This window comes from Primulina huaijiensis, chromosome 12, assembly GCF_012295235.1.
Source record: "Primulina huaijiensis isolate GDHJ02 chromosome 12, ASM1229523v2, whole genome shotgun sequence".
In the NCBI taxonomy this organism is placed as follows: domain Eukaryota; kingdom Viridiplantae; phylum Streptophyta; class Magnoliopsida; order Lamiales; family Gesneriaceae; genus Primulina; species Primulina huaijiensis.
Genome location: NC_133317.1, coordinates 4677634 through 4700335, shown reverse-complemented (window position 1 = coordinate 4700335; position 22702 = coordinate 4677634). Strand labels below are relative to the sequence as shown.

At 35.0% G+C, this 22702-nt stretch overlaps 4 protein-coding genes across 6 annotated transcripts; 2 read left to right on the top strand and 2 right to left on the bottom strand.

The window, feature by feature from the left end:
• The first annotated feature begins 1282 nt into the window (after positions 1-1282).
• Positions 1283-2672, top strand: LOC140990621 (probable WRKY transcription factor 12). Its single transcript, XM_073460400.1, has 3 exons — positions 1283-1609; positions 1919-2087; positions 2347-2672. The coding sequence occupies exons 1-3, from the start codon at positions 1321-1323 to the stop codon at positions 2468-2470; spliced, it is 582 nt and encodes a 193-aa protein (XP_073316501.1). The 5' UTR covers positions 1283-1320; the 3' UTR covers positions 2471-2672.
• A 252-nt stretch (positions 2673-2924) lies between these two features.
• On the bottom strand, positions 2925-7093 carry LOC140990619 (protein PLASTID MOVEMENT IMPAIRED 1-RELATED 1-like). 3 transcript variants are annotated; one of them, XM_073460397.1, is made up of 3 exons: positions 6912-7093; positions 4136-6372; positions 2925-4037 (listed from the first exon to the last, which is right to left on the bottom strand). In XM_073460397.1, the coding sequence occupies exons 2-3, from the start codon at positions 6367-6369 to the stop codon at positions 3086-3088; spliced, it is 3186 nt and encodes a 1061-aa protein (XP_073316498.1). In that variant the 5' UTR covers positions 6370-6372; positions 6912-7093; the 3' UTR covers positions 2925-3085. The 3 variants fall into 3 exon arrangements, with proteins under 3 accessions (XP_073316498.1, XP_073316500.1, XP_073316499.1); XM_073460399.1 differs by having other exon boundaries at positions 2925-4031; XM_073460398.1 differs by having other exon boundaries at positions 4136-7093.
• Positions 7094-11727: 4634 nt separating this feature from the next.
• On the top strand, positions 11728-14037 carry LOC140990412 (thioredoxin-like protein YLS8). Its single transcript, XM_073460087.1, has 2 exons — positions 11728-11985; positions 13546-14037. The coding sequence occupies exons 1-2, from the start codon at positions 11866-11868 to the stop codon at positions 13852-13854; spliced, it is 429 nt and encodes a 142-aa protein (XP_073316188.1). The 5' UTR covers positions 11728-11865; the 3' UTR covers positions 13855-14037.
• Positions 14038-17318: 3281 nt separating this feature from the next.
• On the bottom strand, positions 17319-19243 carry LOC140990486 (protein ANTAGONIST OF LIKE HETEROCHROMATIN PROTEIN 1-like). The gene has a single exon (XM_073460199.1). The coding sequence runs from the start codon at positions 19114-19116 to the stop codon at positions 17518-17520; it is 1599 nt and encodes a 532-aa protein (XP_073316300.1). The 5' UTR covers positions 19117-19243; the 3' UTR covers positions 17319-17517.
• Between the last annotated feature and the right edge of the window lie 3459 nt (positions 19244-22702).

Here is a 22702-nt window from a genome sequence, read left to right as displayed (position 1 = left end):
GACTCGTCTCACAGATAAAGATTCGTGAGACCATCTCACAAGAGACATACTCTTGCTAATATTCGTCAAAACAATCGCCTCGGCACCGGTGACCTTTTACTTTCAATGCATCGAATTGAGGATTCACGAGAATTCAATAGTAGCAAGGACTTTTCAAAACTAATGGCCAATTTGATCAAACAATTGACATGTTTCTCAACTTTAATTTTAAAACGACCAGGACTTTTCGTTTTATTTGCAATTTTACTACCTTTTTTCAATAAAATAAAATAAAATGCATGTATTATTTAACAACATAAACAATCTGTTTTTAATAAGAATATCGTCCCCCAAATGAAAGTAAATCTAACTCAAAGAACACGTTGAGCTGCACAATGATCAATATTATTTGTGGTCAGGTGAGAACTGGGTAATATTTTGAGGATGAAGTCGGCTCAAGATGGCTACTTGGTTAAGGATTGATGATACACAATCAGCTTTATGTAAACCATTGGTCCATGTAATCACATAGTCAAAAATAATTCAAAATCGAACCAAATTATATATGTTACGAGAAAAGCTTTTCTCCCATTCGGGTTAATATTTCGAGTTTGAAACTTTGCGAGAACCAAAGATCCTTTCCATTCGAGTTCGGGCTGATATGTTATGGTTGATAGGATTCTATTTACTCTAAGGCCAAAGCTATCCATTATACTTTCAATCTTCAAAGTCAAGCAGGTCAATGCGCACAAAAATACTGTACCGACGGGTATTTGATTCCTCATGACTAAGGAATGGGTCGGATCAAACAAGACAGACTCAAATCAACAAGTCTGCCCACGTCAAGCACGACATACCCCACTGTTCTGCCCCGTTTTTCACTTGGGACTTGGGACCATAAGCTGGTGTGTCGCATTTTACGGGCCCGACCGCACTATCAATATTCTCAAATTACATTTTGAGGAGTCGAGAAGTAAATTTTGTTTATATTTCTTCAAGAATGTTTAAATTCTTAGGGACAAAAAATGAAGTTTTGGGGCTTGAGGAGGGTCAAGGGACTCTCCTCGTGCTACCGTGCCTCCGCCCATGTAAAAAGAGTGGGCTAGTCGAGCAGGTTCATTTCACAGATGAAAAACATTTCAAGAAAACTCCCGTTTTTTCCAGAATACTTTTCAGCTTCTTCGGCTAAATTTCAAAGTCTATTACAACGTGGGCCCAGCTCAGAATTCTTGGCCACCACAGGATTGATTGATGGGCAATAAGCAAACAAACATGAAGGTTCTGGCCTCATAACAGGAGCTTGCCAAGAAAGACCGCTAAACCCAAGCAGCTTATATATATATGCGCACCAAGGCACATGAGTTGATTATCATGGCTGATAATTACCCCAATTCAGATATCTTTCATGCCACTTTTTGGCCACAGTGCTCCTCGGTGAGCACATATTCCCTCAAAACTAACTTTGAGGTTTCTGAGTTATCGGAGTTCAATGGGTACTTTGCTGAGGAAAACCCAGCATTTACTTCATTACCTGAAGCTTATATATCTCAAAATTCGAACTCCGTGGTGAATGATGACAACACTAACTTTATCGGGAGCAACAACTCTTTTCAAGAAAGTTCTAGTAATAGTAAGCAAGTCGTTCATAGCCAAGTTTCAACTTTTAAAGCATCAAATATTACATATACATGTTTGGTAACATATACTAGTGTACAACATATCAAAGAACACATGTTCGTATACTATTTTCATGAATACAAGTATCATAGCATATGTCGTGCACAGACGATGGATTCAACAAGGGCTGAGCAAAGTAATCGTGCCCCCTCTAAGGAAAATATGTCCAAATTTTCCGTGATGATTTTGATCATTTTCTTCGTTGATAATAAATGTAAAGGTTTGCATGATAGCTTATATTGCCCTCTCATCAATATTTCAGATGTGATTCCAGATGCCGTGAATGTGATAACAGGAGAAAGTGACAAGCAGAAGAAAGTAATGAGAGAAAAGGTTGCTTTTAAGACCAAGTCAGATATTGAGATACTGGATGATGGTTTCAAGTGGAGGAAGTATGGAAAAAAGATGGTGAAAAATAGCCCCAATCCAAGGTTCCGCATTATCTTATGATGCATAATTTCTTCTACAATATTAACTTCTATTACATGAGTAACTCAGTCTCATCTCATTCAAACTCAAAGCCTCGGTTCGGATAAACCAATTGTTGTATCACTAAGCTGATAAACGGACCAATTCTGCAATATTTACAATACTACAGTTTGTGTCAATTCAAGATTGGAGATACGGCTTCTAATTCTTTGTTAAATAACTTCGAAATTTGCACAACTGATCATAATATGCAATCAACAGGAACTATTACAGGTGCGCAGTTGAAGGATGCCCAGTTAAAAAGAGAGTTGACAGAGATAAAGATGATCAACGATATGTCATAACAACCTATGAGAGCGTCCACAATCATCAAGGACATTCTTAGCCTTGATTTCAGTAATTGAAATTTCATACAAATGTTATCACTATCGTTCGATTTTCTATACCTTTTCAAGAAATAGAGAATGCAGTTCTACGTACCTTGAAGAATTTATCAGAATTATTGACAGTAGTTTAAATAGACACATTCCAGGCTTTTGGTGGGATGCTCAACTGTTGCAAAAAGTGAATAAATTGAACAAATTCACAGCTGGTAATTTGTTGCGAATATTGGCCACCGTTCTCAAAAGCGTTTGAAATAACTGTATCCTAGAATTACCAAGAAAAGCAGATCTTGTATTTAATAGTAACATATGGCTCACAGGCTTCAAAGTCATCTGTGCTTTAAATATATCTCACAGCAAATTTATCTCCTTCATTGTTGGAGGTAAAAATTGCACTGAATCTAAATTTTACCAATATAGCTATACAGCGAATCTGTAAAAATTTGAAATGTAAATCTGTGGTTTTCAAAACAATAGCATTAACCTGCGATCTGCGTCAAGGAGAGGTTACTGTTCGGGTCCTTGGAACCTCTAGACAAGTTACAACATATAATTTTACCAAAAGGAAAGCTGATACGATCAAATATGTATTGTTATTTCCGCAAGCTGTTAGATTTTTATAAGAATATAATATCAGGATTTCTTATGTGCACATTTAGCCCAACTATCTCATCCCATGTAGCTGCTCCACCTTGGGTATGTGACGATATGCTCCAAAGGACGTCCACAGGCCACGCCATTCTCATTATTCTAGAAGAAGATTGTTCAATTGCCTTGTATTTGCAAATACGATTCTTGTTCGTCCGACCCAATCCACTAGAGAGCAACCACCGGGATCCTGATTGCTGTTGTTTATTAGTTCCCCAATGCTCTTTACCAAGTGAAGTATTTAGGCCGGTAATATGGACTTCCGAGAATTTAAATTGAGGGATACCCTTTTCAAAGATCCACCTTTTTTGCTCGGAGCCAACAATTTGTTCAACCAATCTTCTGTCCAAACCATCCTTTTCATCATTTAAAATTTTACCTGATGTGCAGGGCAGTTTAGGGGAGGGAATTCTCTCGACTTCAATCATTGCAAGCATTGATGAACCAACCATTTCGTTATCACGCAAGGGATCTCGAAGCTGCACTTTTAAACCCATTACGAAATTTTTATTTGAAGTACCATAATCCCGTCCACTGCTCAATTCTAAAGACCCGGTGCAATGAGCTGCAAGAAGTTTCAAACCATTTTCATCAGTTCCACTGTCAGTATCAAAACCTTCAACGTCTAACCTCATCCAGTCTTCCAATGACAAAGAGTATTTCACTAACTCATCAACACCAAGGACCTGCAAGCCTGATGTCCTTTCAGAACCATAGTTCACACAAACTTCAGTAGCCTTATCTGGAGCAGAACTCCCGACAAACTGGATCCCAACTTTCGAAGGTGATTCTTGATCTGGTAGACCAGACTGAATCCTCAGTCCTTCAATTAAAAGACCTTCAAAGTTGCTTATAGCCACAGGAACAATATTTTCAAAGGATGCACAATCCGAATCTATCTCGTCCGAATCCAATCTGCAACTTTTCAGAAAAAAAGCAGGCAAACAAAACAAGTCTTTTAAAATGAAATATCAGAATTGATGGCAACTTCATGATGCTATATTCAAGAATTCACAGACCTCTTAAAAGCCCCTGATATTGATTCAACCTCTGGCCCCACTTGTTGTACCATCTTCCCTGTGATATCTTCCAAAGGCATCAATTTATTTACTTGAATAGACATCTTTTCAACTCCTACAGATGCCCAACACTGAAGTATTTCCATGACATTGAGCCCCATCGCTTTGGGAAACACAACTGGAGCAGAAACTTGCACGATTAATCTAGCCCCATTATTTGCATTTCTGAAAAGTAAAGGATTCATTGAACGCAAGAAACCACCACTCTTTATCTGAATGATTGGACCAAGGCATTCTTGAAGAGAAGGCAACCTTAAAGGTTCTGCTGGGGGCATATAGACAGGGCTTCCAAATCCACCAGAGCTAGAGCATGGAGAATTCTGAAAATCCTTATCATCCAAACCCCATTCACGCATTAAAGCTTTCGTTTCCAAATTTTCGATTAATTTAGCATTTTTTTTACTCATTGAGTGGGTTCCACTACCTAGATACTGTTCATCAACTAGAATACCATGTGGCTTTCTCCGGTAGCCATTGGGCCTACGACAAAAAAATTCCTGCTCTGCCATCACATCAGTATCAAGAGAGTCGTTTACCCATGGAATGTTGTCCTCCTCAAACTGTTTCAATAGTTGATCTCTGGGAGATTCAAGATAGCTATCAAAAACTATATCATCTGTACTCTGCTTACGGCACAACATGTTAAGAAAATCATTTTCTATAGATTCGGCATCATCACCCAAGCTAAGAGATTCATGGAACTTACTATACTTATTGCAAGACTGGATTTTCCCGGATGTTTCTTGCTCATGACAATTGTTTATATCCTGTGATGAATCCAAATCTGCAAATCTAGATGCCATCATGTCATAGAAAACTAAATCAAGTTCTTCACATGTTTCTTTAATGGACATGCTATTTTCTTTGTGTTTAGTATCATCAATCTCGTCATGGTCATCGCAACCAAGCTTCGGATTACATTCAATGTTCTCATCAACAACTGTCTCTTCCCAATCAAAAATCTCGGCAACATTAATAATTTCAATTACAGAACTGTCCATTCTTTCACTACCATGTCGTTCTAGCTTCACCTGATCCATCATGGATCTTTCTAAACCTCGCTCAATTATTGGAAGCTTGGTATCGTCAACCTCATGTCCAATATTACCACCAGAAAACTCGAGAGAGGGGGCAGTCCTAGGTTTTAGGGACTGCAAATACTCATGAACGTCATCAAACTCTACAACTTCACGCATATTTTCCTGGTCCAGCTTTTGGTACAACAAAGAAACTGAATCCGCGAGTTCTGATCCTTGGTTTGGGAGATTTTCGTCTAGAAATTTCAGTTCTAGTGACTGGGACCGACGATGTGACCGTTTACTTAAACCTGTAGGGATAGTACTATGGTAATTTATCTGGCTTGTTTCATGACCATTACCAAAATCAGTAATATAATTTGCTCTTGTTAGTCCACGTTCGTTCTCAACATTAGGAGCTTTCACATAATTATCTGACTCAAATGAAATACTATCCATCATGAAAAATCCAAAACTAACATTCAACATCGCACCTTTTGCTATGCCTGTGAGCTTAAAGCTAGTATTCCACTTCCCTGAGCCCCCCTCTTCACTCTCTAACTCCTCCAAAGTCATTGGGAGCAACTTTGTTAGATCAATCCAGTGCTTCCCAATGTCAAGTGTTGTAGCCCCTATCACCGAGGTATGAAGCAAGAAGACTTTGGGTTCATAGTTTGCTGAATTATGAGTCCTGTTTCTACTACAATTAATAGTACACCAATCCATGAGAGTCTCTTCAAATTCTGCCATTCCCAAATATACATGGGAAGGGTGAGTTTTCAACATCTTGCCCTTCCGACTCCAAGTCACACACAGATTAAGTCTGTTAAAAGTTGAAGGCAACCCTTCAATAGAATGCACGTGGAGAAAGAAACAACAATTAAACTGATGATTACGGTTGTGGGTCAGAGCCTTTAAAGGCTTCCAATTCCATATTGATGATTTTTTGTCCTTATCTTGAATCTTGAATTTATTTCTTGGTTCTAAAAGGCCATACTTTGAGACCACATTAGTACGATGATCAGAAGTTGGATTCAATGCCTTAAGCTGGTTTCCATGCAAACAAAGGGCGTGGCTGATTTCTTCAATATCATGCAGTAAACGCCCACCGCCAAAATCTTCTTCGTCCGTCTTCACAAATTTGAGTTCCGATGACATATCCTGCAAAACTTTAAACTTGCCAGACCATATTCGACTGCTAATAATAGCAATAACAGTGGCTAAAGCACCAATCAGAATAACCAAAAAAAAAAATCAGCACTAGAAGTGCGGTGGTAGCTTATTCATAATTCGGTTAAACTGACCATTTCTTATGTTCCTTGTTTTTGGATACTTAGCTTTCCCCATTCATCATCTGCTATCAGAGATTGAACGAAGATAAATTTCTTACCCATCCCATCATTTCTACATCATTTCATTCACATTGATAATCGGATTGATTCTTGTAGTCCTTAAAATGAAAAGCTCCAAGAGGGTATCAAACACTCACTACTTTGCTCCAACCTCACTCCAATGAAACCAAACGTTTTAAAACAGAAAGATTCAATAAATTTAAATTAAATCAACCAGAGAAAATCCCATATGTAAAACACAAAACACATCAACAAAGACAATCAAATACATTACTAGAACCCATTCAAGAAGCGACTGAATCAAATCGATCATGTAAAATCGAATCGACACACAATCTTGGGACTTACAGGAATATTTGATTCGTTCCACTAAAGAAGAGAAGAGATGTTTAGTGTTCAGACCATATATATATATATATATTCTTTCCAATTTTACTTTTCTTGTCTGATGGGTTAGAGTTCCTCGCGCTTCGTTCGGTTGGGCAGTATATTCTTGAGGATTGTTTGCTACACTACACCCAAAGCAAGCAAGCAAGCTACTTTTCTTTTGAATATTATTATTTTTTCCAAGGCTCCGTTTAATCTACACATTTTTTCATTTATTTATTATTTATAGATAATTATTTTCTTTTATATCTAAAATATTCAAGACTACTTGTTTTTCTATGCAACAATTGTTTGCTCAAAAATTATTAAAATAAAAACTCAAGCACAAAATTTCATTGGGAAATTTACATATTTACATTTCATACGAAAATTACCATACATTGGATTTGTAATTCATTCTTAAATTTTAATATAGATACATGAATCGTATTATCTCATTAATATACAAAATTTTAATATTGTCTGAACGATCTATATATTAAAATATCTGAAATAAAAATCAAACATACATATTAGGACTTAGATTATTCAGATAGTGTTAAAATATTGTATAAAAAAATAAAACATTCATTTCATTCCCTAATAATCTAAGTGTTAAAATAGGCAAAAACTTGTATGAGACGGTCTCACGGGTCGTATTTGTGAGACCGGTCTTTTATTTGGGTCATCCATGAAAAAATATTACTTTTTATGCTAAGAGTATTACTTTTTATTGTGAATATGGGTAGGGTTGACCCGTCTCACAGATTAAGATCCGTGAGACAGTCTCACGTGAGACCCACTCGTTAAAATATTTAAAATAAAATCAAACATACATACTAAGTCTTAATTTACTTGGTTTCTCAGGGAAGGTAATTCTTAGACAGGCGTTAAGTCATTTCTCCCTCAACGGAAACAAATCTTGTTTGACATTAGGAGAACGGGAGAGAAAATAAAATTTGAAGACCCAGAGTGTAATAGTATATTTTGGGTTGATGGCAAGTGAAATGAATATTTTATTATTAATTAATCTTTGTTTTTTTATTTAAAGTAAAAAATAAAAGATTTTTATTTCTAGACTAATTTGACTTGATCTAATAATAAGATTTATTCTTAGATTTGGTTGATCTAATCTAATCTTGGTATTTATATACTATGATTTATTTTTTGTATTTATCTCAAAGATATAAATATCTTATATTTGAATAGAGTTGTATTACTAATAAACTATTGTTTCCATGTTTGTAGGATTTTGTTTTTATGGAAAGATAATTAGGTCAATAAATAAATATCTATATATATGGAATATTGAGAGAAGAACTAGACGACTTTGGAGAGGATTTTACGTAGTCGCTGGAGTTTTTCTGAACTTGCACAAGTTCAATATTTGAGATTTTCGTGTGAAGGAATTTTGTTATCTTTACTAGTATTGTTTTGTGTAAATAAATTACATATTTTCCTAGTGATTTTTTGTCATATGGCGTTGCACAAGTACTCAAGTACTTGTGCATAATTCAAGTATTTGTGCATAATTTAAATCTGGTCTCTATTTATTCATGTTATACTTATGTGTCAATAATTAATTTCCGCTGCATGTTGTGTGCTCGTGTTAAAAACATCATATCACCACACTAATTTCTGATACACACAACATATTAATTTCTTGTACGTTTATGATCAACAGCCCTTTCAGAGAGTATCAGTCTGACAAAACCACTTTTGATCACAGGGAGCTTCAGCAGCAGAATGTCGATATAGTAGTCGCAGATATCAGTACATTTGATATGGAAGCTTCCTATGACAGAATATTTTCCATCGAAATGTTTGAGGTGCTTACCCTTTATTGATTCAATTATAGGAGATGAGAATTTGCCTATTCTTGGCACCACTAATGAAATCTTTTGTCCATTTGAAACAATATGAAAAACCATCAAGATCTTCTTAATAAGTTCTCCAAATGGATGAAATCAGACAGTCTTTTGTTTGTCCATTATTTTTGCCATAAAACATTTGCATGCCACTTTGAGGTATTAATAATCTGTCAATTATTATTTGTTGTTTTGTATTATAAAGTATTCACTTTGCAGGACATCACTGAGGAGGATTGGATTACTAGGTACTTCTTCACCGGAGGTACAATGCCCTCGGCAAACTTACTCCTCTATTTTCAGGTGATCTACCAATTACAATACGTTGTTATTGATGGGGGATGTCAAGGAAAAGTCATAGCCGTTTCGCCAATCTTCATTCGATTTATCACAATTTTCTTGCTAAGAAGTAATTCAAATCAATGAACTTCACTAATTTGTACGTTCTGTAAGTATTTTACATATATGTTTGGTCCCTTCTGTTCTCCAAATAACTGTACACATATAGTTTGATCCAAATAAGTGTACAATGGATGTAACAAAGATTGTTTTGACCTATATCGGATGGACCGGATTGGTTATTGATATTATTCAGTAATGTTGGCTGATATGTTTATCTTGCCATGTATGATATAAAGTTATTTATTAGCCCAAGTTGGAGGTTGATAAATCCTTAATGAGGGATTCTCTAATCAAACACAGGCAGTATCTGAATGACTGAGTATTGCATCTATCATTTAAGGTTAAACTCATTTAGAAATACAAAATACATCTACTGCGGATATGGTCTCCGCAGTAGAAAGAACAAAGTCTACAAATGTTAGTTTACGTCAACTTTCCGGCATAAAATCCATGTAGACAAAGGAGCAGTTTACGTTGGAACTGATAACACTTGCGGTGTTGGATTGTTCAACTTTTTTCATCAGAAAGAACTACAAATTTTTTTTCCCGTTTTTCATTTAAACATAGCACTTGTCTGAATCTTTGTGATTTCTCAATGTTGCATAACATGTTTTGAAATTCCAAGTTCGACCTGTGTAGAGTTAATGGCTGTTTTTTTATGCTGTCTCTCGTGCAGGATGGTGTGTCTATTGTTAATCATTGGCTGGTGAATTGAAAGCACTATGGACAAAACAAGGTAAGTACGAACCATGTAAAATAATTCATGAGTACAAGGAGCATCCCATAAATATTGATAGGGAGCAACTTAAGCTCATGCTGAAAAGAACAAGCGAAATTCGGAGCCAGCCACCCTTGGTCCAGCAAGGTCCACCCTGTTCAATGTCGCTACTTATTCGATTAATGATCAGTATACTTTACCTCATCAGAGCAATGAGCATTGATGCCCTGGAAAGGTCTGGGACATCTTTGAACTCGGGTAGGAAATAATGACCAAAGTAGGACTAGTCTAGAGTTGATCAAACCATTGTGGACTCATACAAGCTCGAGCTCATATTCTTGGCCGAGCAAGACGAGGATTGAATGATATTGTCCGGAGGGAAAAAGTGTTTGGCCAGGCAGGGCAGCCCTTGGCATCTCGAGCACTTACAATACTTTGGAGTCTTCCCAGGCCAAGCCAGGCAAGGCAGGGTACCCGAGAAAATTAAGTTAAGGGGTCGTGGACTATGTCCACCTATAATCGAGGGATCTGTTCCTCTTCACGTTTCCAGGTCATCTGACCCAGGCTCACTTTACCTAGTCACTAGCAGGAACTGTCCAGGTCGGTTCTTTCCTACTCAGATCAACCCTGAAGAGATGAGAGCGGTGCCCATAGGTATGAGTCATCATACCTCGTAATCATTAATATGACAAATCAGTGCTCGATCAGGTACATTATGGGTCGCCATGCCTATTATTAGAAGATAGAGTATGGGTAGATGTCTATTAAGAAACATTGTCCAAACGCTGCAATCGAAGTCATCTTTTCCTCCTATAAATACCGAGGCTTACTCATTCATATGAGACATGATATATTGCATTATACTCATTCAATAAATTCTCTCTCTACTTAGTCTCTGTACTGACTTGAGCGTCGATATTATCATGTCGGAAACTCTTCTGGTGCCCCACTGACATTTTTTTTGTTTGAGTATGTGCAGACCATTTGATCTGAGCTCATCCTACCTGGTCAAGAGTACTCACAGTGCAGACTAGGTCATCCGAACTCATCCTACCCAGTCAAGAGACTCACAGTACAGACCACGTCACCCGAGCTAATCATGTCTCTGCTCGATAGATTGTCCATCCAATTCACCCAATCTTACCCGGACATCATCAGTCATGCTTATGAAACTGATAATCGAGCTTCTAATTATGATTTTTGTCTTGTTTCAATCTTGATTTCTAAGACATTGACAAAAAAATTAATTTTTATTTTATTTTTTCCTATTACATATTGAATGCAACAAATTAATAACAAGTTTGATCCAGATAATATGTGTGCGTTGATGAATTCATTGGTGTTTGCAAAGCTAACACACACAATAGTTAAAAAATAAAATAAAAATTTCGGCAGCCAAATAATTAGAAGAAAATTAGACATATAAAAGATCAAGAAAATCGAATCTTGTATATTCGAGTCTTCCTGTCCGCTATTGTAAATTTTAAAAAATAAATTGAATGGACAAAAAGAGAAAAAAAAGGGACTAATTGAAGAGGAAAAAAGAAGTAAAAATGAAACATAAAAAAATTATACTTCGACAACAAAATATAGAAACAAAAAGGAAAAAAATTAATGAATCAAAAAGTCAAAAAAAATAAAAAATAAAGAATTAGTTAGGATATAAAAAAGCCAAAAAAAAATATATATATATTTTTTAAAAAAATGATCGTGACCCCAGCTGCAGCATCCGTTCCCCAAAAAAGCCCCCTCAAGTCTCAAAGTTATAAAGTCCACACGGTTTCAGTATAAATCGCAGAAAATTGTAGGAAAGATACTGGAGAGAGAATCTCAATTATAATTGCTTGATCAGAGAACAAATTCAGAAAGGCCGGAAGCTAATTCATTGTTCAGGAAAAGTCAAAGTACAAAAAGGGCGAAGAGTAAAGTTTCCGGAAACATCCAAACGATGTCATATTTGCTGCCGCACCTTCACTCCGGATGGGCCGTGGATCAGGCTATTCTGGCCGAGGAGGAACGCCTCGTGCTCATACGTTTTGGTCACGATTGGGATGAAACCTGTATGCAGGTGATTTTTCGTGCTACTTTAATCTGATATACCCACATCTATGTATTTGTTGAAAGTAGTTTAATTTTGCGAAATTTCAGTTTGATTCACTCGGTGGTGAGTGTTGTGTGTGTCTAAGTGGAATCGTGTTCTTGTAATTTGAGCTCTGTAATTGTATCACTTAGGGTTCAGTGATTGGGATCGATTGATGTGCTGGGTTTTGATTTTAAACAGCTTCGTGTTTTTCAGGTTTATTTCCTGAATATTTTTTTAGCTTAGCCGAGATAAGATTCAACTGAACACATGAAATTTTCGATTTCTGCAGTTCTCGTAAGACAGCTCATATTGGAGGTTTATTATTGGTTTTGGGAACGGCAATGGCCAAACTAACCCGGGGAGAGCATTTGCCCTCATTTGTGATGCAAAAAATTCAACTAAAATTTGGAGTTCTAGATGTACTTATAGATTATGTGTTTGCTGTTTTGAACTTCTAATGTGTTAAGTAGCTACAATCAGTGGTCCAATTAGTAATCATATAGATTCTTTATGATTGCTTAATCACCTCATGTTGGATAGTTAAAACTAAGGCAAAGCTTGTCTTTCGTGAGTTGAAACTCGTGTTTTCTGTATCATACCTCGGAGTTTGATTGATAATATATGTTCCCCTCAATTAACACCGAATATTTTGTCTAGTTTATCAGGCTTGATAACCCTATTGTCTAAAGTAAAGTTGCACTTGGATTGATAAATTTGATTTGGAGATCCGTTTCGGAGGGAGGTATATGCTAGTCTTGATAACCCTATCCCTATCATCTAAAGTTGCACTTGGATTGATAGATTTGATTTTAGAAGGATTTGAGGAATGAATTTCAAATGATACACAAGATATTTAGAATCCACGACAATTACGGTTAAAATTACTTAACTTAATATAAGGTACATTTCAAATTCAATTAAATTTTGTACATCTAAACAAGTCATAGATTCGAAGTCATTGATTTTAAATTCAGTAATCCAAGCACTACCTAAGTGGCTAAGTTTATTATTTTATTGCACTTGAGACGTAGGAGAGGAGAGGACAGTCGACCCAGTTTTTAAGTCTATCAATCCAACTCTACATGTGCTCCAATAAAACTTGAACTTTCTTGCACGATAACACTTGTTTGAGCTTTTTGATGAGCTCAAGCTCAATTTTAATCATTAGAAAGTTTGTGAGCTAGTTCATTAGTTTAAATAATTTCTTTATAATTTTAATGATGTAGAAAAATAAATTTATCATTCTTATGTCAATATTTGCATATGGAATTTAATGATTATGCCATAAAAATGTTGATTATTTTATTTAAAGCCCATGAACACATTATTATTAGTGTCCAAACATCTGATCTCGTTATCATGATATGATCATGTGAGCTAGTTTGCAAGCTTGAGATTCTTTAAGTTGAGCTCGATGAACTTGATCTCAAGTTTTGTAGCGGCTCAAGCTTGAACCCATGAAATTTATAAGCTCGACTCATTTACATTTCTGGTTGCATTAATGATTTTAGATCTTTTCATTTGTTGTTTAATTATACTTCCCAGATGGATGAAGTACTGGCTTCAGTTGCTGAGACGCTGAAGAACTTTGCTGTCATTTACTTGGTAGATATCTCAGAGGTGCCTGATTTCAACACAATGTATGAGTTGTATGACCCGTCAACCGTCATGTTCTTCTTTAGGAACAAACACATTATGATAGACCTTGGCACTGGAAACAACAATAAGATCAACTGGGCTCTAAAAGATAAGCAAGAGTTCATCGACATTGTTGAGACCGTTTATCGTGGTGCTAGGAAAGGCCGTGGTCTTGTCATTGCTCCAAAAGATTACTCCACCAAATATCGTTATTGAGAATCGTGGTCAAATTTCTGCCTTGTCATTAATTATCTGGATGAGATTTAGATTTGCAGCATGTTGCATTATGTGGCCATGCTCTCCAAGTGACTAAACTCTTGAGTTCTGCTTTGTTGACGGATTGTAAGTCATATTGCTCAAACCAATTATATGGAATGGATTCTATTTTAGCTCGTTTTATGTATCATCCCAAAAATGTTTTTCTCCTTGTTATGTATACTGATGAATGTCATGTTTTCCATATGTGAGTTAACATGCAATCTAATTTACTGTGTACATGTGATTCGCTTAGAAGCATGAAGACGGGATCTTTATATTTACTTTGGAATCTACATAACACGTTTTGTAAATGCTTATATGGGTATATCAGACTACATAGCCACGAGAGTAGACTTCTGGTTTATTGAATTTGGAGGCATAGAATAATGTGCAGTGCAAATGGATGTGGAGATTTCCTTTGGGGGAGAACTTTTTATGCCATAAGGTCGTAGACTTGTGGTAGGAAAATTTAGGGTTACTTTCGGAGGATGGGAGTTCTGATATTGTCAAAGGAGGTGTCTTCCAAGTGTCCAGATAAGGAAGCAGAGCATTCTAGGATGTATTCAAGAATAAATTCAGATGGAATGGAAAGTTGGAGATGAATATGGACTAGGGTTTCAGGAGGGTATAAGAGAGTGTGATTGAGAGAGCTATGAAGTATTTTATGAATTCTAGTCTGGTAGAAGTGCTTTGGAGTGTTTATGAAAATCAGCTTTTGTTTCAACTTTTATAACTTTTAACAAAAGCTAGAAGCAAGATTAATGTTTTTTTTTTGGCTGCTTTTGCTTTTTTTTTTTTTTTTTTTTTTTTTACTGGTTTAAAGTTACAACTCGATATTTGATATCCTTAAAAAAATTATCATATTTCACAATTACTCTCAATTTTTATAAATGTTTTTCGAGATTTTTAAAATGTTAAATTTTATTTATATATATGAGTTTTTTAGAGTTTTGAATGAAATTCATAAAATTCAAATTCATATTTTATTACAAGCATTTTATATTTTAAATATCATATTTTATAATTTATATTTCCAGATTTTTTTTATTTTTACATATTTTGTGCATTTATAAAAAAGTATTTGTTTTTAAACTTTTATTAAATCTTATGTAATTTTTCAAGTATTAATGTTATAAAAAGATAAATTAATTTTGATATAAAATATTAAAAATTTAATAATAATTATATAAATATATTATTGATGGTGTGAATACCAAAATTTAGATAATTAAAAAAAGCTCATGTTATCTGGGTCAATGATATTGTTGTAATTTTTTTCTTCACTAACTAGAACTTTAACTTATATTAGCTTGAAGGATTTTATTTTCAAACACTATTTACTTTCACTCCTCGACTACCTTCAAAACACTCTATAATAATCACTTTAAAAATAAAAATAAAAACTCTATTAAACAATATCTTTTGAGCGAACCCAAAATGAAAAGCTCAAGGATCCAAGCCGCATCTAGCAATGGATGGTACCATGCAAACCATGAGCCTGGACAGCCGGGCCCAAAATTTTGCATGCAACGGACAAGAATACCTCGAAGGCGGACGGACGATCTAGACATGGACTATACTCTGCACATAACGACCAAATATCGGAGTTCGAGTTGTCAAACGGGTCGGCTCGCCAATTCGGGTGTTGGGAAAACCTCAACTCACATCATCGCATGTTGCGGTCTAGGCGGTTCAACCCGTCAAAAATTAAAAAAAAAAAAGAAAAGAAAAGAAAACAACACTAATATTTGATATTTGAAACAATATTGCACAATAACAAATAATAAATATCACAACCAAACAAAACATATAAAATTTTGATGTCATTTATTATATTTTGTATAAAAAAATCACAAATCAAAACAATTGAATAATATAAAAATAAATTTAATTATAAAAAATTGATAATGTAAGACATTAAAAACATATCTATATTAGTTTTAAATTTCTAAAAAAACATATTTTAAAAATAAATGTCTTTATACAGTCATTCCAAAAAATTAATGAAAAATTTAAAAAAAAAAAAACTCGTGGCCCACCCCGTCACAACCCACGTTCCGTTTAAACGGAATAGTAAATCGTAAACCAACCCACAAATTTTTCATGGCAAGATGAGCTTATCCAATTTTATATATAATTTTCAAACATTTCATTGAATAAAAATTTAAAATGACGTAAAATAAACTTTTACGAGAATTACTTTAATAATACTGCAAATTAAGATTTGTATTTTGTTGGAAATAATATATGCTATTAGGCACATACTTTGATAATTTGTAGTGTATAAATTATATTCAACTTAATAGCCTACTGGCTTTCTTTCTTTCCTTCCCTATTTATTTCTCTTATCTATTTTTTATGTCTTCACATGATCATCATGGTTCGATATTTGTGTGAATTCAGCGGGGTCAAGGAAGATTAATTCTTTATTATATTTTGGGATTTAATTTTGTAATTAATTTTGAGACAATGAATTTCAAATTTCTTGATTTGTTTAAATGAACAAAATTGTGATGAATTTTAAGTCCACTTCATATCAATTTATACAATTTCAATAGGAGTAGATCTCATGTGCAACGATCATAGATCGATATACGTAAAACGAGTCGACCTAATCCATATTCAGTTAAAAGTAATACCTCTAATTCAAATCAACATATATTATATAATATACTTTTGACCTAAAAATAATATTTTTCACTCAAATCAACATATATTACACAACATTTTTTTTTCATATAATAACTAATAAAAAATTATACTTTTACAATTAAAATAATAATTTTTACGTAAAAAAAATATTTTTCATTGATCATGTCAGATATTTATCTCACAAAATTGATTTATTAGATAATCTCACAAGATTTTTTTTCATTTCAATATTAATTGTATCTATCCAAATTAAAAAGTTTTTTTTTTAAATATAATTGAATTTTCTTCCCATTTATCAAAGGGTAAACTGCACATAACTTTTTTTAGATGTCAACATTAAGGTGTGAAAGCTTGATTAATTTGTCGTGTTGGCTTTTGCCTTCTTGACTTCATTCACACCTAACTTAATAACTTGCACACAAAGCAATCAAACTTCAATTTTATATTAGACATAACAATCAATAAGGTCAACACAACACCTTCAATAATAATATTATTACTTCTTTTCACCACAAGAATGAGAGATTTGAGGCATTATATTTTTTGATTGGATAGTGATGATTCATGCCATTTGCTGTTCATGATTTGAAATCTATGTTGTGTTTCATGCTTTCCAAAGCAACCTTCATATCACAAAAAACTACTACGATAAATCAATTGTGTATGATAAATATGAACCGAATCTGCTCGTTTTACAGCAGATTTACTCGTTTCATGCTGCAGTTTTTGATATGTAAATACATAGATAGCAATAAAGCAAAAAAGGTATAAAACAATTGAAATTCAAGTAAAATATTGCAATTTTCAACAATGAATTACATTTGATCTGTGGTTTCTGAGTATGATCTGAATCTACGAGACAACAATCATAAATTTAAGTAACAACATCAATGTGGTATGTATAATTTATACGTATTCCTTTGAAAAACATAAACTTGGGCGAAAATGGGAAACTTTCTGCGCCATCGTCTATGATAGAAAAGATGTGCCAGCATGGTTATGATGCAAAAGATTATGTGCGATTTTATCCCTTGCCTTCATCGCGTTAGCAGATCTTAATCCATTATCGGGAAGCATTTCATCGTCGACGAGCTCAAATTGAAGTGTCGGGTCTAACTCTTCATTCATCAACTCACATATATTATGCAAAACGCAGCACGCCCCAAGAACCACCGGCAAATCTTGAAGCTTAACTTCAGTCCTTTTCTGCAAACAACCCCATCTCCCTTTCAATCTGGCAAATGAATCTTTAGCTACTCTTTGCATCTCCCCGATTTTTTCGTTAAAGGCATGCTGCGTCCAAGTCAAATGCTGTTGCGTGTAAGGCACCAATACCCAATCCATCAAAGGGTAACATGATCCTCCAACTATCCAAACACCATTGTAGAAACCGGCATTCGCTCGTTGGAAAAGGGTCGATTTCTCCAACACTTGATCATCCGGCATTGAACCAGGATAGCCGATACACACATCAGTGAACACTCCTCTAGGATCCACAACACCTTGAAGGGTAATCGAATATGAGGTCTTTTGATTCCTTTCGGTATGCCTCTTGTTAAAATAAGCCGCGACACTGATCTTAGGAGCGATTATTGGTATGTGTGTTGTGTACATTGATCCTACCACGTTAGGTATCCCGGACATGGCCTCGAAATCCTCCCGAATTGTTCTAATGGTATCCTCATCTGGCCATCTAAGGTATTTTGGCATCAGAACGTTCCTTATCGCGGAGCAAACCTCGAGCACGAGCTTATGACAAGTGGAAATCCCTAATCCAAACTTCTTGGAAACGAGCCTCAGTGGCTCGCCTGTCGCCAACCGCCATATACAGACTGCGACACGTTGCCTAACGGGGACTGCATCCCGCAGCATGGTATTTTCTTTAGCAACTACGGAGGTTAACTCACTACAAATCAAGTCAAATGTATCTTTCCCCATTCTGAACGCCTTCTTGAATTCATCCTCGGGAAAATCGGGACTATTACATTGATCCCACCAAGCTTTCGACCTGTTCTTAACCCACAGCCGCCTCTGCGGCCCAGCCGCCGGTGCTTTATTGCTCACGATGCCTTTATCATCAATATTCAGGACTGAATCCTCCACATCAGCCGCACTAACGGACATAGCAGCAGCGCTAGTGGTAGCCAAAGCATTAGCCCGGGCCTTTCGTTTCCGCTTCCCTTCAGCAAACTCCGCATCCCTGTGATAATCCTGCAGATTGGAGGAATAATCCATCATTGCACGAGTTTTCTTACCACGGTTTTCCTCAAAATGAATCCTTTCTTCTCGGTTCACCTTCTCCACCTCTTCCTCATCTTCCTTCCCTTGATCCTCCAGCATAACCAAAGAAGTCAAGATCTCTGCTAGCCCTTTAGTCTTCACAGTCCCTTCTTTCTTCTCACCATCTTCGATTGACCCAACCCCATCATCACTCGTGTGCTCTTTCCGCCTTCTCTTTCTCTGATGCTGCTTGCTGTCACTCATCTCCAGATGGGATTCCTGAAACAAGCCGAAAGCACCCAAAAATGAGACTAAATCGGGATTTCCTGCCAAAAAGGAGCGCCTCATGTACAGCGTGCAGTTAAAATTGCTCGAAATAATGCGTCAAAAACAAATGTGAACGCAAAATATGCGAAAGTCTAATTTATGAAACGGGGTTTGAAAAACTCGATGTCAGGTGTGCGTATAACATTGACATTCGTCATTCAATATATATATATATATATACACGCATATATACGTATCGATTTAGTGAGAGACAACGTGTGAAAGTAGGTGTGAACACCCCCATTGGGTTTGAGGATAGGCGGTGACATTGATAGAATTAGGACACGCGGTTTGGGTCAGGTTGGTTGGCCACTTTCTTATTAGGGACTCGTTTGATATTTTCAGTATGCAAATCTTAAAACAATAATAATAAAAGTAAATGTTATAGTTGTTGAAAAATAATATTTAAAATGTGTGTATTGAATATTTGAATGTTGAATATTAGGTAAAATTAGGTGTTGAATATTGAAATTTGTGTGTGATGATGAAGGTAATGATGTAATTTATTTTTGGATTATTTGTAAAAAATTACTATAAATAGATCTCTCATTTGTGAAGAAAATCACAATTGAGTTGAGAGAAAAATATTATAAAGTGTGATAATTTTGAGAGTTTGAAATTTTTACTTTTTACCGTAAATTTTTACTTTTTCACAACACGTTATCAGCACAAAGCTCTAAAAGTCTTACATATTTTTCCAAGCTCCAAAACAGAAGAAAAAAATAGCAAAAGTAATAATATTTATTTTTTTGTTTATTTATTTATTGTTTATATATTTACTATATAATATAATGTTATTATAAATAATAAAAATAAATTTTTCAAAAAAACTTGTTATAAATCCTGGGAGGATGTTAAGACGACATCCCACACTCCCGGTAAGGGATACGACAAGTATAAAAGTCTATAAGGTTTTTAAACAAAATATCTTATGACACCTCATTATAATATTGTGATATGATATACATAATTATTTAAAACATTACTAATATTATATACACCATATTATTATCATAAAATTATACAAATACATACATTTATTTTCTTGTACACCAACGGTCATAAACGGTAACAAAACGGCTAGTTTTTGCCCTATAAATATGATCTCACAAACACATTCAATCACTCCAACTTTCTCTTCTTCTCTAAAATTATTCTTCATCAAATTTTTGAAGAAAAAAGAAGATGGCTTTCACAAAGTTATTTTTAATTATTTTGGTTATAATACTCACGAATCTTGTACTTATCGGAGAATATCCTCCTCATGTGTTTTCTTTATTTTTACGAATGCTTGTATTTGTTGTTTATCCATTACTTTGTATTGCAATATTCATTAACTAATAAAATGCATCATAATTTTTTTTAGTACCACCATGTCAAACTTGACAAAGCTCGAATTTGTTGCACTCGACATTACGGGGAAAAATTATATGCCATGGACTCTCGATGTAGAAATGCATCTTGAGTCATTGGGTCTAAGCGAGACCATTAAAGAAAATGGTATATCTTCATCACAAGAAAAAGCAAAAGCTATAATATTTTTGCGTCGACATCTCGATGAAGGTTTAAAATGTGAATATCTCATCGAAAAAGATCCCATGGCTCTGTGGAAAGGATTAAAAGAGAGATTTGAACATATAAGGGAAGTTATACTTCCGACCGCCCGTGATGAATGGAATATGTTAAGATTCCAAGACTTTAAAAAAGTCAGTGATTACAATTCAGCGATGTATAGAATAATCTCGCAGTTAAAATTTTGTGGACATGAGGTTACAGAATCGGAAATGCTTGAAAAAACATTTTCCACGTTTCACGCATCAAATATAACACTACAGCAACAATATAGAGTGCGTGGATTTGCGAGATATTCTGAACTCATCGCCTGTCTTCTTGTGGCGGAAAAGAACAACGAGCTATTAATGAGAAATCATCAGTCCCGACCCACTGGATCAACAGCATTTCCAGAAGTAAATGCTGTAAGTAAAAATGAATTTAAACCTGGAAACCAAAATCAAATTCAAAGACAAGGTTTTGGTCGAGGTCGAGGTCGAGGTCGAGGTCGTGGACGTGGACGTGGACGAGGAAGTGGTCGTGGTCGTGGACGCGGCCGTGGTTTTGAAAATAATCGAGATAGTTATTTCTATAACTCATCTCAAAATAACGTCCCAAACCATCCACAGAAAAGGCATCAAGAAAACATGAGTGTTAATGAAAATCACTCGAAAAGATTTGAAAGTTCTTGTTTCAGATGCGGCACTCCAGGACATTGGTCTCGTATTTGTCGAGCCCCTGAGCATCTTTGCAAACTTTATAAAGAATCGATAAAGGGGAAAGAAAAGGAGACCAACTTCACTGAGCGAAGTGACCGTTTGAGTGATTCAACTCATTTTGATGCTGCTGATTTTATGAATGATTTCTCTGGAAATGATCAATATGTTGGTGGGATAGAAATGAACAATATTGATGCTGCAGATTTTCTCAATGATTTCTCTGAAAATGAACAATATAGTGGTAGAATATAAATGTACAATAATTTATTTTTCATGTATTTATATGATAATGTTTTATTGTACAATTATGATATGTGTTATATTTAAATATGTATTGTCATTAATTTTTTTTCATTGCATATTTTTTGAAGTTCAAATATGGAAAATGCTATGAGCAAAGCTGAAGTTTGCATACCCGATAGTGGTACAACGCACACTATCCTCCGAGATAAAAGATATTTCTTGGAACTAAAACCAACAAAAACAACGGTGAATACAATATCAGGTCCTGTAGACTTGATTAAAGGATGTGGTAAAGCACAATTTTTGTTACCTAATGGTACAAAATTTTTGATCAATGATGCTTTATATTCACCACAATCGAAAAGAAATTTGTTGAGTTTTAATGATATATATTCCCATGGGTATGATACTCAAACAATGAATGAAGGGAATGAGAAATATATGTGTCTTACCACATATAAATCAGGAAAGAAATATGTGATTGAAAAACTACCAATGCTCCCTACTGGATTGCATTATACACATATACGTCCCATTGAATCAAACATGGTAATTGATAATTCTTCAATATTAACCAATTGGCATGATCGATTAGGACATCCTGGTTCAACAATGATGCGAAGAATTATAGAAAATACACATGGTCATCCATTGAAAGACCAGAAGATCTTTCAGAATAATAAGTTTCAATGTAAAGCATGTTCTCTTGGAAAACTTATTATAAGACCATCACCAGCCAAAATCCAAACTGAATCACCAATGTTTCTTGAACGTATTCAGGGTGATATTTGTGGACCAATCCATCCACCATGTGGACCATTCAGATACTTTATGGTATTGATTGATGCCTCCAGCAGATGGTCACATGTATGTTTATTGTCAACTCGAAATGTTGCATTTGCAAGATTACTTGCTCAAATAATAAAATTGAGGAATCAATTTCCCGATTATACAATCAAGAAAATTAGACTTGATAATGCTGGTGAATTTACTTCCCAGACTTTCAATGATTATTGTATGTCTATGGGAATCATTGTTGAGCATCCTGTTGCTCATGTACATACTCAAAATGGATTGGCTGAATCATTGATTAA

Bases quoted from the DNA above. Each gene is read 5' to 3' on its own strand.
- LOC140990621 (XM_073460400.1), top strand. From the start codon at position 1,321: ATGCGCACCAAGGCACATGAGTTGATTATCATGGCTGATAATTACCCC. The intron at 1,610-1,918 runs GTAAGCAAGTCG...TCAATATTTCAG, and splicing joins TCAAGAAAGTTCTAGTAATA to ATGTGATTCCAGATGCCGTG. The intron at 2,088-2,346 runs GTTCCGCATTAT...TGCAATCAACAG, and splicing joins AAAAATAGCCCCAATCCAAG to GAACTATTACAGGTGCGCAG.
- LOC140990619 (XM_073460398.1), bottom strand. From the start codon at position 6,369: ATGTCATCGGAACTCAAATTTGTGAAGACGGACGAAGAAGATTTTGGC. The intron at 4,038-4,135 runs GTCTGTGAATTC...TTTTCTGAAAAG, and splicing joins ATATCAGGGGCTTTTAAGAG to TTGCAGATTGGATTCGGACG.
- LOC140990412 (XM_073460087.1), top strand. From the start codon at position 11,866: ATGTCATATTTGCTGCCGCACCTTCACTCCGGATGGGCCGTGGATCAG. The intron at 11,986-13,545 runs GTGATTTTTCGT...TATACTTCCCAG, and splicing joins GGGATGAAACCTGTATGCAG to ATGGATGAAGTACTGGCTTC.
- LOC140990486 (XM_073460199.1), bottom strand. From the start codon at position 19,116: ATGAGGCGCTCCTTTTTGGCAGGAAATCCCGATTTAGTCTCATTTTTG.